Raw genomic sequence first — 14,819 nt, 5'->3', positions numbered from 1 at the left:
TGGCCTCCTCCTGGAAAAAAACACACTGCCATCTGAAAGGGCCGTGCCTTGGAACCCCTGCCACCTTCCCAAGGGCTGACTGAGTCAGACCACTCCTGGCTACCGAAAAGTTGTTTCCAAGGTTAAAAAGAGGAGACTCGGCTAAAGCAGTGAGCACATCATCCCCTCAGGGAACATCGATGGAGGGCCCTATCTGACCTCCGTTGGCTTCCCTCTTGTCGGGTGACAGGGGTCAGGCGTGCCTCCATGCTCCCTCCTTCTTGACCTACATCGGCGCCAGCCCTTCCTCCCAGGCCACTGCACATCTGTACTGGATTTAACAATTCGTTGTAATGGCTGCACAGAACTCACACACAGCACTCACAACGAAGGGGCTTATTAGGGAAGTTTGGAGCCCTGGTGGTGTAGTGGTTACATGTTGCAATGCTAACCACAAGGTCAGGGGGTTGAAACTGCCAGGTGCTCTGAGGGAGAAAGAGGAGGCTCCCAAGTCCCATCAAGAGCTAGCTTCAGAAACCCACAGAGGCAGTTCTACTCTGTCCTACAGGGTCACTTTGAGTCAAAATCCACTCGATGGCAGTTAGCAAGTTACCACAAGTCAGGATCAGCAGACAACAAGGATGTAGTCATCAGGCTCCTCAGCCAGCAGCCAAGTCTCTCTCAGATGCTCAGCCACGTGGTCCCTTGGCTTTTGCCTCCATGGGCCCAAAATGCAGCCGACCTGTCCCTCTGTCCCACAGTTCCCTAGTCTCTGGTCAGACGAAGAGCAGATACGCCACAGCCTAAATCCCCGTGTCAGTCTGTGATCCATCTGGTGTCTGCAGTCACTCAGCCAGAGATCTTGAACGTGCTCCCTGCAGGCCCTAGGGCCTTCTCTGTTCTCCTCAACCATGACTCTCTGCTACTGTTTCAAAGATGACGCGCCCATCTAGCTGGGAGGCTGGTCACGGAAACTGACCGGTCCCTCGATTCGTGTTGCACACGCCCTACACACAGTCCCACCCGATCGTTTGGTGGGACTTACAGAGACCTGGATAGAAAAGCCATCCTTAAAAAGCTCGCTCCACCACACACCACTCCCAGAGAGGGGAGCCCAGCTCATGGCAACCCTGTGCAAGGTCTCTGAGGTGCTAAATCTTTACAGGAGCATAAAATCTCAACTTTCTTCTGAACAGTGGCTAGTGGATTTGAACCCCCAGCCTTGTGATGAACAGATCAATGCTTACCCAGCAGCACCCCAGGGGCTCCTTGTAACACATAATAGATGCTCACAAATGGGAGTTCTCTTTCTCTTCCGACCCCTTTCCCAGGTTAGTACACACCCCTTTCCACGGCCTACCTCACCGGTGGTGCTTCCAATTTTGACTTTGATCAAAGTTTCTTCTGCTCGTTTCCCACTGGATTCCCCTTCAAATACAAATCCTCAGGTTATAATAAAATGGAAAGAAAGGAGACCCAAAAAATCCCCAGCTGAAACGCATTGCCGGAGCATCGGTGCCTGATTCCTGCAGCTCAGACTTCGCTCCATCCACTCTTTTAGAAACTCAAGCAAATCAGAAGCTCCAATGATTATTGAAATGAGACTTACATGCAGAAAAAGGCAACATTTTACAAGACTGGTTTGCGCATGAACCCAGAGGCAGTCTACAGCTTCTCCCTGGATCCTAAGGTCCCTCCGCGCCTCCAGCCCTCCATGTGGAAAGATTATGAAGGTTACTTAGGCAAGCCCTGTCCAGCTCACGGTGGTCCCTCGAGGCAGGAACCATGGACACACCACCCCTCACAGCTGCAACCAAGAGAAACCAGAAAGCTCCTCGGCTTTGAGACGCTAACCCAGGCACAGCTAAACAGACCTGGAGCGGGAGATCAAAGGGGTCTTCCGCACGGATCATAGAAACGTCACCAGCCTGTACAGGAAGGGAGAGGTGTTCGATAAAGGAGAGAGCAGCATTTGCGTGTCCCCAGTAAGATTTCTGCTTGCCTTGAACTTCCCAGCATACAGCTCACAAGGTTATTCGTGTGGACTCCTCCTGTTGGGAGCATTTAAGCAGCTGCTGATGCTTTGTGCCTGGACCACTTCATTAGCACTTTCTTTCACAGCAATTGTTTCTTTGCCTTCTAAGTCCTGAGAGGCTCAGACAGCTGAACAGCTGAGAGGGCCGAGGCTGCAGAATAACAAGAGGCAAGAGGAGGCAGCAGGGTGGGCAGTGAGAAATCAGGGCAGGGGTGGCTGGGGCCCTCATGGTCTTCTTTTGAACTCTTCCACCAAGTCCTCCATCGAGAGCAGTGAGGAGCCACAAATGTGATGCCAACAGGAAGGCCGACTTGGTGCTTTCTCCCTGATGCTCGGAGCCAACAGAGCCAACCCTGTGAGATGAGAATGGCGAATGAGCAGGTTTGCCCCCAGCTCTGAGGGGCTTCCTAGGATGCAGGATGTCTCACTTTAAGGCAGGATATTCTCAACAGACTGGACACATTGGTTACCCTAGAAGATGCATGAGTCCAACAGTGCACAGAGAGCACTCACTCGGCATGGTGCCTAGCACACAGCAGGTGCCCACATATTAGCTTTGGGATCAGAATGAGGGAGCTGTAGCCTGCAGCTGACACATTGGCTGTCCTTGGAAAGGCAGAGGTTCTAGAGGCCCCCCAGTGATGGTCACCTGGAAAGCCAGGATATGAGTCATTCACCAAGATCCCACAGAAAGGGTTCTCCAAGGTTCCTGTGGCAGCCCCTCACTCACCCTCCCAAATGGGAAGTTCCAATCAGGCCTCTTCTCTCTCTCTCTGGCTTCCCTAACCCCCGTCTCCCAGCTTACACATACCAAGTGGCTGTGGGCTTCTCTCCCCAGTCTCCTACTTAACCAGAGGCCCCAGAGCCCCCCTCAAACTGAATCTGTACTAAAGTGATCTTCTTAATTTCCATCTTCTTTTCTATTCTGTTGAGAGCATGGATGTTGGAAACAGTGGCCCTTCTTGGTGCCACTACCTATTAGCTCTGTGGCCTGGGTAACTGACATAATCTTTGTAGAGATCAATAGTCTCACCTCTAATGTTCTACCGTGTGAAGATAAAAAGTCATCACGCATGGACAGCACCTAGCTCTGTCACCTGTGCATAGTGGCGGTTCTCTCCCTCCCTTCCCTTTGATACCAGCGACCTTCAGTTCTTTGTAAGCCCACTGCTTTTACTATAAACCAAGGGTTTGGCTGGGTTGTCATTTGTCGTTTCTGAGGCTTGAGTTCTAGCCTTAGCTTTTTCATAGGCATCGGTGCAAGTGCTTGGGGCACTGATCTGTGAAGTCCCCAGAAAGCATCAACATGGCATTTATTAACCCAAGCTTCAGAGCGCGCCCTGACCAGGTACCTGGATTGCCTTTCCTCTTCTCTGGGATCGTAGTGGATGCCCTGTGAAGTTAGATTACTTGCCGAAGCTCTTCCTTCTTTGTAACTCCCCACCCAGTTACTGCACAGAGGTAGAGAGAGGCTCCTCATTTGGGGAATGGTCCGTTTCGCATTCCACTGGGCATAAGAGTGAGCCGTCACAGAAGCAGGAACAGAGCAATTCTCATGGCCATCAAGAAAAAGCGACACCAGCTGAGCACATTCGAGATCCCTGTCTGAAGCGGTGAAGCAGGAGAGGCACCAGAGCCGTAGCACAGAGACCATGAGGCAGAGCAGAGGAGCCCTGCTGAGATCATGAAAACAGACCAGCAGGCTTCCCAGACCTGGAAGAAGTAAAGCTGGGTGCCTTTGGGCAGGGCGCTGGACTGCAGAGAGGCATGCCCTTTGTTACATAGGGGAACGATGTACCCCTCGCCTGAGCAAGGCAGAGGACAAGCAGCATTGTGGCTGGCAGGACAAGGACCAGAGAGAGGCATGCCCTTTGTTACAGGGGAACTATGTACCCTCGCCTGAGCAAGGCAGAGGACAAGCAGCATTCTGGCTGGCAGGACAAGGACCAGAGAGAGGCATGCCCTTTGTTACATAGGGGAACTATGTACCCCTCGCCTGAGCAAGGCAGAGGACAAGCAGCATTGTGGCTGACATGACAAGGACCAGAGAGAGGCATGCCTGCCAGTACGATGAACAAAAAAAAACCTTTCTTGCCATTTTGTGATCTGTTCATTTCCCCAGTAAGCCCGCATGACCAAGACTAATTTCTCTAAGCTGTGTGGCCGCTGCAATGGGATCCTGAACACAGTAGATTTTCTTGGCAGGAATCATTGGTGTCAGAATGGGTAAAGGAGGGTGAAGGGTGGTGGGGTATCTAGCACCTGCCTTGTGGCAATCTGCCTGGGATCCAACTGAACTCAGCTTTCCCTTTTTGTAGCCAGAGGAGGTCACATGTGGCCTTTGTGCCGTTTCCTCACCCTGGGTGGGGCATAGGATTAACATACGTGGGTGTTAACTAGAAGGTTAGAGCTTCAGGTGATACGGAAGTACTAGGAGGAAAGGCCTGGCAACCTACTTCAGAAAAATTAGCCACTGAAAGTCTCACAGAGCACAATTCCACTCTGACATGCAGCAGTCTCCATGAATTGCAATTGGCTTGAGGGCTCCTGGTCCTGGGGATGTCAGCAGCCTTCACACTAAGTTCCCAGAAGGCAGGGACGACTAATCAGACAGTAGACACCCATCAAGGCACCACGTGAAGATGCAGCATTCTACAGTCCTCAGCAGGGGCTCAGTGCCAAGATTGAACCGTGGGGTATTAAATGAATCCCGTCTTGCCTTTGGCCGTCACTCTTCTTTGTTCTCACCTGTTCCCAGGAGAAGAGTGTGGATGAGACTTCTCTCAGTGGCCCAAACCTTGCACTGTGGGAGCTCTGGAAAGATGGTGGCCACAGTTATGAGCTGGTGGAAGTTGCCTGCTAGCCCTAGGAACAGGGGTGCCGTCAGACCGGAAGTCTATCGCCTTCCTGTCTCGTCTGGGGGGAGGCAGGTGGGGGAGGGCGACCTTAGGCGTTTTGGTTAGCATCATTCAGGGAAACCTTGTCTCACGACACCAAAGGCCAAGCCAGAAAAGAGCACTCCATCTCAGAACTCCACACCCACTGGGGAGATCTGTCTAGAAACATTGACTCCATAATCACACCGTCAGCGAAACTCCCAGAGCATTTGCGTCTGCATTACTAGGAATCCTTCTGCTGAGAGTTCTGGCCGACTTCTCAGCAGTGTAAAGAATGCATGAACTGAGCCCAGACAAACATCCCAGAGCCATATCCATCATGGCCACACATCCTGCAGGCCGCATCCAGGGCTTCGAACCGATTCACTCTGGTGCGACACCACCACCACCTCTACTGAAATTGTACATTTCTACCCCAGATCTACTTGCTAAAATGCTGACTGGGATTCTGTCTATCAAGGTGGGAATGCGAATTTGCAGCAGAGGGTCAAACCAGAATGAACCGGCTGGAAGCCCTGGTTGGAAGAGTGGTGAGGTAATTTTGTTATTAACAATAATTTAAGCACCAAAGCATATGGGTGATTAACTTTTACTTTAATAAACTGAAGGAACTCTAAGGTCATCGCACTCCCTGGCAGACGGATAGGCTTTCTGGAGTGGGAAGGAAAGAGGCGGAGTGCACAATCCTGGCCCTGCCCAGGTGTGTGCTCTGCATGTGAAGTCGTGAGTGAATGAGTGTGTGTGTGGGTGCGTATGTGTGTGTCCGAGAGAGAGAGAGAGAGAGAGAGAGAGAGAAGGCGGGGAGGGGCACCAAGAACCACTTGCTCAAATATTGTAACTGACTCGGACTCCAAAGTCAAAGAGAAATTTGAAAGAATGGCAATCGTTGGCCACAGAGGAGTCCAGTCCCGGACAGATTCAGAGCAAACCACCGCCCCAGGGCCAGCAGAAGTGCCCTGCTCACCATTCTCTGAATCTGGATCACCAGCCACTAGGCCCCTCTAGGTCAGGTCCTCAGGGCCCATCCAACATGGATGGACTTCTGCCCCTCCAGCACCATGCACCAACTTAGCAGTTGCCTTCCAATTCAATTCCAACGTTACTAACTTCTTCTGAAGGTGGATGCCAGACACTTCTGCTGAGACACTGCTGGGTGAACTCAAGCCATCAACCATTCAGAGAGAAATCCTACTGGCTGCTAACTGGCTGCATAATCGGATTCCTCTCAGAATTGAACATGCTGCCTTCTGGCTACGCTCATCAGGCACAGGCAGCTGGGTGTTCCCCAGCGGAACCTGCTGTGTAGCATCACCTCCCGCGAGCCATGCTCCCCTTCTCTACTGGGCAGCTTGACTGTTGCAGGCTCCTGGAAAAAAAAGCCCAAGCAAATAAACAAGGAAAACCAGCAGAAAACAAACCCTTAAGCTCCCAGCCAAGGCAACAGTCTATTCCTCTTTTCACGTTAAAGTGAAGTCAGGGATCCTAGAGGATAGGGCTGGCATTCCAGCGGCCTGGGACGTGGCTCTGGAAGCCAAGAATACTTTGGGGGAAAAAATAGCCCAAGTGACTGACACTCACCTTCAAGGGACTCACAAACCAGGAAACCAGACTGTGACTCCCGGGCATTTCACTCTGAATTCTCCTTGAGATTCTACAGTAGCCTACTTATCAAGGGCACATAGCCATCTATGTCAACTGAGTGGGGATTCATTTATTTTACAGCCTACTTCCTTCTGGATAAAAATGAAAATTCTTTAGCCGGGGGAAAAAGTTGTAATCTTTGGCAAGGTTTTTCTTTACCACCATGAAGATATGCTATTAATAACAGTAATTAGGCTCAACCCCTAAATCCTGGTATTGAACACTCCCAAAATACCAATTACTGTTACTAATATAATTTCACAAGCTACAGTTCATTCTGAAGGACAAATAGCTTTCTTATTTAAATGGCAACTTCACCTCAAATAAGCTCAAAGTAGGGTAAAGGCCATAACCTATTCTTCATAAATACTGCAAGTCACAGATCGGATGAGGAGGGGGACCAGCCAATCCTCAGCGACACCCCAAAGCTACAGGACCCAAAAGAAGGAAAAGGGGAAAAGCCCCCAACATCTAGGCCTAGGACTTGGCCCGCTTTTGAAGGACCGTAGATGGCTGCAGTCACGGAGAACGACCTGCTTTGACTGACCTAATGCACATTAATATGCACATAATATGCCTAATAAATTTTTGGAAACAAAAAGCAGTTAATAACCCATTTTCTCCCATTGTTGGGACATTCTTAACTCCATGAAGAGAGATAATGGATTTAGAAATTAGTCGTATTGTAATACATTATTAATCACGGTTTTGAGAAGGGTAAATAGATGTTATAAGAACACCACCCAGAAATTCAATTTCCTTTTAAATTTATTTACTCTCTTGAATTCTTTATGCTAACATCATCCCTCACAAGAATGTAACAGTTGGATCTTTCCTTTTTCTCCCCAAACAGTTCTTTTCAACATTTTTTAAAGCACCAGGACCTTCTTAAAGATGAAATATTTTACAGAATACCAGGTATAAAATGAAGAAAGAGGAGATGTGGTTGCAGACTTAATCTCACACGCTTTCAGCATGCTACTAGGAGAGACCAATCCCTGGAGAAAACATCGTGCTTGGGAAGACGGGGGTGCCGTAAAAAGGAGGAAGACCCTTGATAAGATGGATTGGCATGACCGGGCTCGGACACAGCAACAATTACGAGGCTGGGGCAGACCAGGCGGTATTTCGTTCTGTTGTGGACAGGGTCGCTACGAGTCAGGACAGACTCAATGGCACCTAACAACAATGTATGTATCATGCATGGATACTCAATAGAAAAACAGAGAAAAGACACAGCTAGATAGTTCCCTCAAAATGAAAATCAATACGGGGGTGAGGGGTGGGGGTGGAGGGGAGAGATAGGGGACAGGGCGGGTGTGTGAAAATGCAAAGTCCAAAAACGTGCCAATCAAAGGAATAAAATATTCGACACTGACATTTACCCAAGAAATGTTGAGTGGTAAATGACCCTCCAGTGGTGACCAGCCTCCAAGAAACAACAATTCCACACTGCTGGTGGCCATGGAAAAGGCACTTTTTCCCCCCAATAAATCTTTCATAAAAATACTCATACCCTTTGAGAAAGCAGTCATCCCACTTCCAGAAGTAAGTCTTTAAAAATCAATCAAGAGGAAAATAGTGAGGTGGAGCTGTTCCCGTCTGTCCTAATGATAATTAGAAGCATAAGCAGGGGGCGTGTAAGTAGAGGAGGGGCTGAGTCTGCGATGGGGACCCTCTGGATGGAACAGTGCACAGCCAACAAGAATATGGGGGAAGCGCTCTCACGACGCTCTACATCAGCCGTGCTTTCCATCCCTCTGTAGAGCGTGTCCCAGGATGCCTTTGGCTCACTTGGTCGCTTTCTCCGGCACCCCACTCACGTCTCCTGGGTGTGCCCCCAGACATGTTTATACTACATGGACTTGTCAGCCTAACAGCACAATTTAGTTAAATGTTATAGAAACCAATGAACTATGACTGCTCAAAGGGTGACAGTTGTTGTTTTTGAGAAACCCAATTTAAATGCTCTGGAAAGATTTTTATGAAAGCTAGTCGTTTAAAGAATAGAAGTTACATTACATATGGGTAAAATAATTACAAAGGATAAGACCCAAAAACCACCAAGATGCAGGTTACTCCATTCAGATGGCTTCCTAAGTGTCTTTACATTCTTGACACCTTGAAAACAAAACTAGGGATTGGACTTCCTAATCAGCATATTAAGGAGTCCTGGTGGGAGAAAGAGTGAGCGTTCTACTCCCGTAAATAGATACATCTCGGAAACCCATGGGGAGGCGGCACTGGGAGCGCCATGGTTAAAGTACTCAGCTGCAAACCAAGAGGTTTGGGCCCACTCCTCCTTCCAGGAGAGAAAGACATAGCAGCAAGATGTGGCTGTCTGCCTCCAGAAAGATGTACCGCTTTGGAAACCCCATGGGCGGTTGCACTCTGTCCACTAGGACCACTGTGCCTGCAATGAGCTTAAGCGGCATGTGATGGGGTCGGTTGATACAGACATCGAGAGGGCAGAACTCTATTCAACAAACTCAATCGAAAGCCTTCTCTCAAAAGACTGCCACATGAATTTACACCTTGAATTATGCTGAAACCAAATATTTACTGCACACATGCAACGTGTTGTGCTTAGTCTCTTTAATCAATGTTTACCTTAACTGACAAATTGAAACCCCAATTATGTTGAAGAAGGAGGATTCTACTGTTCTCTAAAGACTATGAGTGACCGGGAACATCAGTTCGCTCCTGTCACTCAGGTACCTCCCCTGCACCATGCCTGGGCACGACTTACTCCTCAAAGCGCCAACCCATTTCCACGGAGTGGTTTGCAGCTCATAGCAACCCTAACAGGGTTCTGAGAGGGTACATCACTAGAGGAGGGGAACGCCTGAGCTTTTGGCAGGGGCAGGGCCAGGGAGGTTTGGCCCTCTGACTTGTGAGCAGCAGCCCAAGACTTACACAGAGTCACCAGAGTCCATTATCATTTCTTAGGGTCCCAGTAAATAAACCTTGAATCAACATCCAGAGAACATGAAAAAACACACTTTTAATTAAAATCAAAGCAAAAGAAAAATTTTAATATAAAATTACATGTAAATCATGACAACATTTCCTAAGAGGGAAATGGCCAATGCTCAAGGGGCCAATTTATGCTGCCAAGGATGGAATGAGTGGTGGGTAATTTTACATGTTTTAAAATCTTTACCAAATGCACATTCTTTTCCAAATCCAAAAAGATGCTAACTAAGAAAATGAAATGGCTTGTGGGGGAGGGGGAGGGATTACTAGACTTCTAAAATAAAAATAAATCAATATTCCCATGTCCTGAGCTATCCAATGCTCAAGCCTCCTTCAACACACTCTGCTTCATCCCACTCACTGTGTTACAAAATCCAACCATGTTGCTCCTCACACGGACCTGGTTGGCGCTGACTTGGTGCTTCCATCCCACCAGGTGCTTCTTTAACATGTGACGTTACCTGCCTTTTCGCTTACTATTTGGTTAAGAAAAAATGCTCAAAACTACAGTTTATGTTCCCAAGATATTTTCAAGCACCATCTAATTAAATCATTCGATCAGAAAACAAATTAAAATGAAATATCACTTCAACCTCCCAAAGGAAAATCCACTTTCCAGCCATGACGAGAACAGCCCTCTAGGGAAAAGCTCCAAAGCCTCTTCCAATTGCGAGTCCTATTGAATCTCCTGCAGCACATTCGGTGACATTTGCAGCTTCCGGGACAGCTCTTCTTCCAAGGAAAAGGGAGCCTGGGTGACACTAGACTCCCAAGCTGGGCATGTGCTTTGAGAATGGGAATGCTTTTTTAATAACTAACAGGTGCACCGGGCATCGGCACCATGAACACATTCACTCATCCTCTTGCCCATGCAACACCTACTCCATGTAGCAAGTGCCAAGAACTTTCCTGGGCGTTCAAAACACATCTGTTGTGAAAATTTAATCTCTGCGCAGAGCTCCCTGACTTTACAAGGGCAGAGTATCCAAGTCAGAAAGCTACTAACTCCGTCACCGCTGGGATGGGCCTTGGTCATTCCACTGGGACCATCCTCACCTAATTGCAGGGAAACACTCTCTTCCCTATGCTCTCCAGCCTTCTCAGGAGACAGCAGTCTCTAAAACTAGGTTACTCACTGCCGTCCGAGGCAATTCTGACCCAACGTGACCCTATATAGAGTAAGGAGGCCAGAGGTCCCGCTTTTGTCAGGACAGTCCCAATTTTTAACAATTTTCCTGCATCCCGCAGCGTTTTTAAAAGTCCCAATTTTTGGAAAGAATGCACGACAAGCTAGGGTATACCGTTTTCAGCTGCCATGTGGCTATTTCACCAGGATATGAGTTTTATCAATGGTGTCCCGCTTTACCGATGTTAAAATCTGGTCACCTTAATATAGAGTTTACTGGAGCAGATAGCCTCAACCTTCTCCCAAGAAGCAGCTGGTTGGTTTGAACTGCCAGCCTTGCCATGATCAACCCAATGTTTATCCAACAGCATCAAAACAAACTAGATGATCTGGGTTTAAATCCCTCAATAGCACTTGACAGTGGTGTGAGCAAAAGCAAATGCTATGGCCTCTCCATGCCTTCATTTCCACATCTGTTAAATGGAAATGAACTTGCCTACTTCACAAAACTCAACACACTGCCATTGAGTCAATTCTGACCCTTAGTGACCCGATAGGACAGAAGAGACCGCTCCTGCAGGTTTCCAAGACAATGAATATTTATAGGAGTAAAAAGACTCATCTTTCTCTCTGAGCAGCAGGTGGTTTCAGGTTGCAGATCATGCAGCCAGCAGCCCAAGGCCACCAGGGCTTCTTAGGATGGTGCATGTTAAAGTAAGCCAATAAATGTAAAGCACTTACAGTAGTGCCTGGCACATAAAAGATGCTATATAATTTGGGGCTCTTGTTATTATTCTCTAATTCCCTTCCGGAGAAGGGGCTTTCTACTCCCGTAAAGAGGGACAGTCTCAGAAACTCGGGGAGCAGTTCTGCCCTGTGCTGAATGGCTGCTATGAGTCAGCATCAACTCCATGGCGATGAGGGTTTGGGTGTCATGCCCTTCCGCTAGCGGAATAACTGGCTCTGCTAACTAAAGGGCTTTGGCAGTCAGAATGCATATGAGATCAGATGCTGTTGATTCAAGCGATACAAATAGTTGCCGTGTTTCATGGCTCATGGAAAGGCACATGGGGTCCGGGGAGGGGCATATGATGAACCTCTGAAACTCAGCCATTGAAAACTCCATGGAGGAAATCCTGGTTCTGCTTGATAAACATGGGTCACATCAAGTACAAGAGTCTGGCCATCTTGTTTGTCCCATCTTCCTCCAAACCTACCTATCCTCCCTAAATCCTATCTCAGGGGTAGGCACAGCCTCCTGGGGGAGCTGTCACAACACACCCACCAGAGTAACTGATCCTCTCCCTACAGGAGTCACCATGCATACCAAAGAACAGTCCCAGCACGCAGTTTTAGGGCCATGTTCCCCCTCTTCACCGGTATACTGCCAAGGTTTCAGGTGTGTATTTGAAAGTCCCAACAATGCATGGTTCAAGGGTTCACGGACAGGGGGGAAATTCCAAAGGCTCTTTAAATGTCAACATCGCATGCATTTTCATTTAGAATCATGAACGCACTGTGGCCCAGTCTGTGCTCGTGAGTTTTTAGAGCAGTGCCTGGCCGGACAGCAAAGAGGAAGAGACTTGTGCTGCAGAAGCAGGTACACATACAAACTGCTCAAATAGAAAGCTTTCGAAATCAGTGGGCAAAGGAGAAATGCCCAAGTAAGGCACGGCCTTGGGTCTCTCTGGGAACCTCCTGAAGAACCCTGGGGGCAAACATGGTGCTGCTGGTGCTGATTAACTGTCAGCCCAGAGACTGGAGAAGGGGAAGGAAGGACAAGGAAGAACTAACAGCAACAGTCGCCCCTCAAGTAGACAAATTGGAACCGACAAACCCAGCTGCCAGGTGGAGAGGACAGAGGCAGGGATGAAGGAAAGACGCCAACAGATCCGTTTTCGGTTGACGTGTCAGAGCCAGGGGCTTGTTTTGAAGTCTTCCCCTCAGGAGGCACGCTGGATGGAGGGCATACCTCAGAGAATTCTCCGGAACCTCCCGAGGGATGGAAGTGTCCTGGACACATGAGGAAACACGCACAAAAACACAGAGCAGCGCCCCCTACCCCAGCAGGGGCAGCAGGGGCAAGGGCTGGCATCAGACACCCACGTGTAAACAGAAGCGCACTCCCGGCACTGAAACTCCCCCATCGAATTCGGCCTTTGCCAAAGTCTGTCTGCCTTGTTTGCAGGACCCAGAGCCCACAGGCCAGGTTTCCAGATGAACTTGGCTCAGTCCTCCAGGAGAGCAGAGGGCTTGGGAGGTGAGGGAAAAGCGTGAACGTGGGAAACGCAAGTGTGTGTGCACATCCGGCGTCAGTGGCCACAAGCCCCCAATCATATCCTCTGCCTTTGACAGCTCAGCCTTGGGAGAGCGCCCCTCACCTTCCCTTCCTCTTGGCCCTGACCCTAGCCTTAGATGCCAGGCCCATCTTTCCTGCTCTGTCCTCTGCCCCGCCAATCCTCCCCCTGGGCCTGGGAGTGGAGCTACCAGAGGCAACGGCCTTCACTCAACCAGCTTCAGCTGGCCCCGCCAGGAAGGCGCGGCCCAAGAGGGGTTCTGGAGGTACAGGGCATAGCCGCCACCGCAGTGAACAGTACCCCCTACTCCTGCGCTTCATCCCAGGTCGACACATACTCCTGGAAGGAAGTGACAGGGTCTTGGACCCGCGGGCCTGCTCCAGCAGCCACCCCAACCTGGCCCTCACCTCACCCCACCCCCACCGCCCCGGATTTCCCGCGGCATTCCCACCCCTCCAGCGAACCGCGCACAGCTGGGCTGGCGCAGGGCTGGGCGCCTGCAACCTCCCCAGTCCCAGCTTGTCCCGCAGCCTGCGGGAACAAAACGTCCACAGCTGGGGCCGCACGGGCATCTCGCCCTGGGCCCTCCCAGTGGCCAGATGAGCTGGACTGCCCAGGCTCACGCTCTAGTGCACACTCAAACGTTCACTCGCACTCACACCCTGAGGCGGACCTGCGTGCGACCCCGCCAGCCTGCCAGCCGCCAGCCTGGAGCCACACGCGCGTGTGGACACGTGCGCAGCGCGCCCCCACACCGCTAGCGAGCTGCACACGCCCGCGCGTGCAGCCCGCGCACGCACATGTGCCCTGGAGACGCGGAGGGTCCCTGTCGCAAGCAGGAGCTCACAGGCAGTCCCCTAGCCGTCTGCGGCCCCCACCACGCCGCGGTCGATCCCTAGGCTGAGACGCTTCCGCGCCCGCGCCCCCCGCAAGCCGCGGCGCGCACGCGGGGCCTCGTGGGCTGCCCAAGTTTCCCCGGCGCCAGTACCTTGGATGTGCTGCTTGATCACATTCTCCAGGTGGTCCAGCCGCTCCATGATCTTCAGCGTGTCCCCTTTATCTTCCTCCACCTTCTTGTCGGGCGCCGGCTCCTGCCCCCGCACATACACGCTGGCGATGTAGTTGGTGACCCAGCCCACGTAGAGCAGGCAGATGATGTTGGTCATGCCGCTCAGGATCACGCAAGTGGACACCAAAGTTTTGGTCTTCCTGGTGCACACCATTCTGGGCTCCCTCCTCCATAGAGCGCTCCCGGGGGCCCCTCCTCGCCGTGCGCCCCGGACGCTCACACCCCCCTAGGACACCCCGGGCCGCTGGGCGCGGGAGCACCTGAGCCCCGAGGTTCTCCCAAGCCCAGACCGCTGGCTGTGGGGCCGCGGTGCCCAAGTTTGCCGCTCTCGCCACTGCCCACTGGAAAGAGAGCTCGACAAAGGAGACGAGGTGCGTTTGGGTTTGGGGGGTTGTTTTCTTTCCCCCAAAATTAAAAATCTCCAAGCTCTTTCCAGAGAGGTCACGGCCGTCCGGCAGCCGCAGGCCGCGATCCGCGCGTCTGGGAAACTTTGTCACTGCCTGGGGCCGCGGCCGCGCCGCTCCCCATCGCCCGGCGCCCGTGGCCTCGCCTGTGCGACCGGCCCGCGCTGCGAGAAGGACGGCGGTGGCTGCCGCGGCGGCGGGGAGAGCGGCGGAGCAGAGCGGCCCGGCCCCCTCCGAGCGACAAGCGCCACCGCCAATCGCGCTCCCGCACTGGAGAGGGGCAGGTGCTGGGCCGCCGCGGACCAACGGGGAGGGCGCGGGGGGCGGAGTCCGACCCCCAGGCCCCACCCGCTGGCCGCTCCTGGCTCTCGCCCCGCAGGGACGCCCCCTGAGCC

At 51.3% G+C, this 14,819-nt stretch overlaps 1 protein-coding gene across 2 annotated transcripts in view; it reads right to left on the bottom strand.

Annotated features, from left to right (window-relative positions):
• GALNT18 (polypeptide N-acetylgalactosaminyltransferase 18) overlaps positions 1–14,174 on the bottom strand; it is a 373,528-nt gene extending 359,354 nt beyond the window's left edge. For both annotated transcript variants that reach the window (XM_075548442.1, XM_075548443.1), the window contains exon 1: positions 13,940–14,174. In XM_075548442.1, coding sequence (XP_075404557.1) covers positions 13,940–14,174 — 235 coding nt within the window. The remainder of the gene's footprint in view (positions 1–13,939) is intronic.
• Positions 14,175–14,819: the final 645 nt, after the last annotated feature.

This window comes from Tenrec ecaudatus, chromosome 4 (assembly GCF_050624435.1).
Source record: "Tenrec ecaudatus isolate mTenEca1 chromosome 4, mTenEca1.hap1, whole genome shotgun sequence".
NCBI lineage: Eukaryota > Metazoa > Chordata > Mammalia > Afrosoricida > Tenrecidae > Tenrec > Tenrec ecaudatus.
The sequence above is the reverse complement of the archived record's forward strand: the minus strand, read 5'-3'. Positions and strand labels throughout refer to the sequence as shown.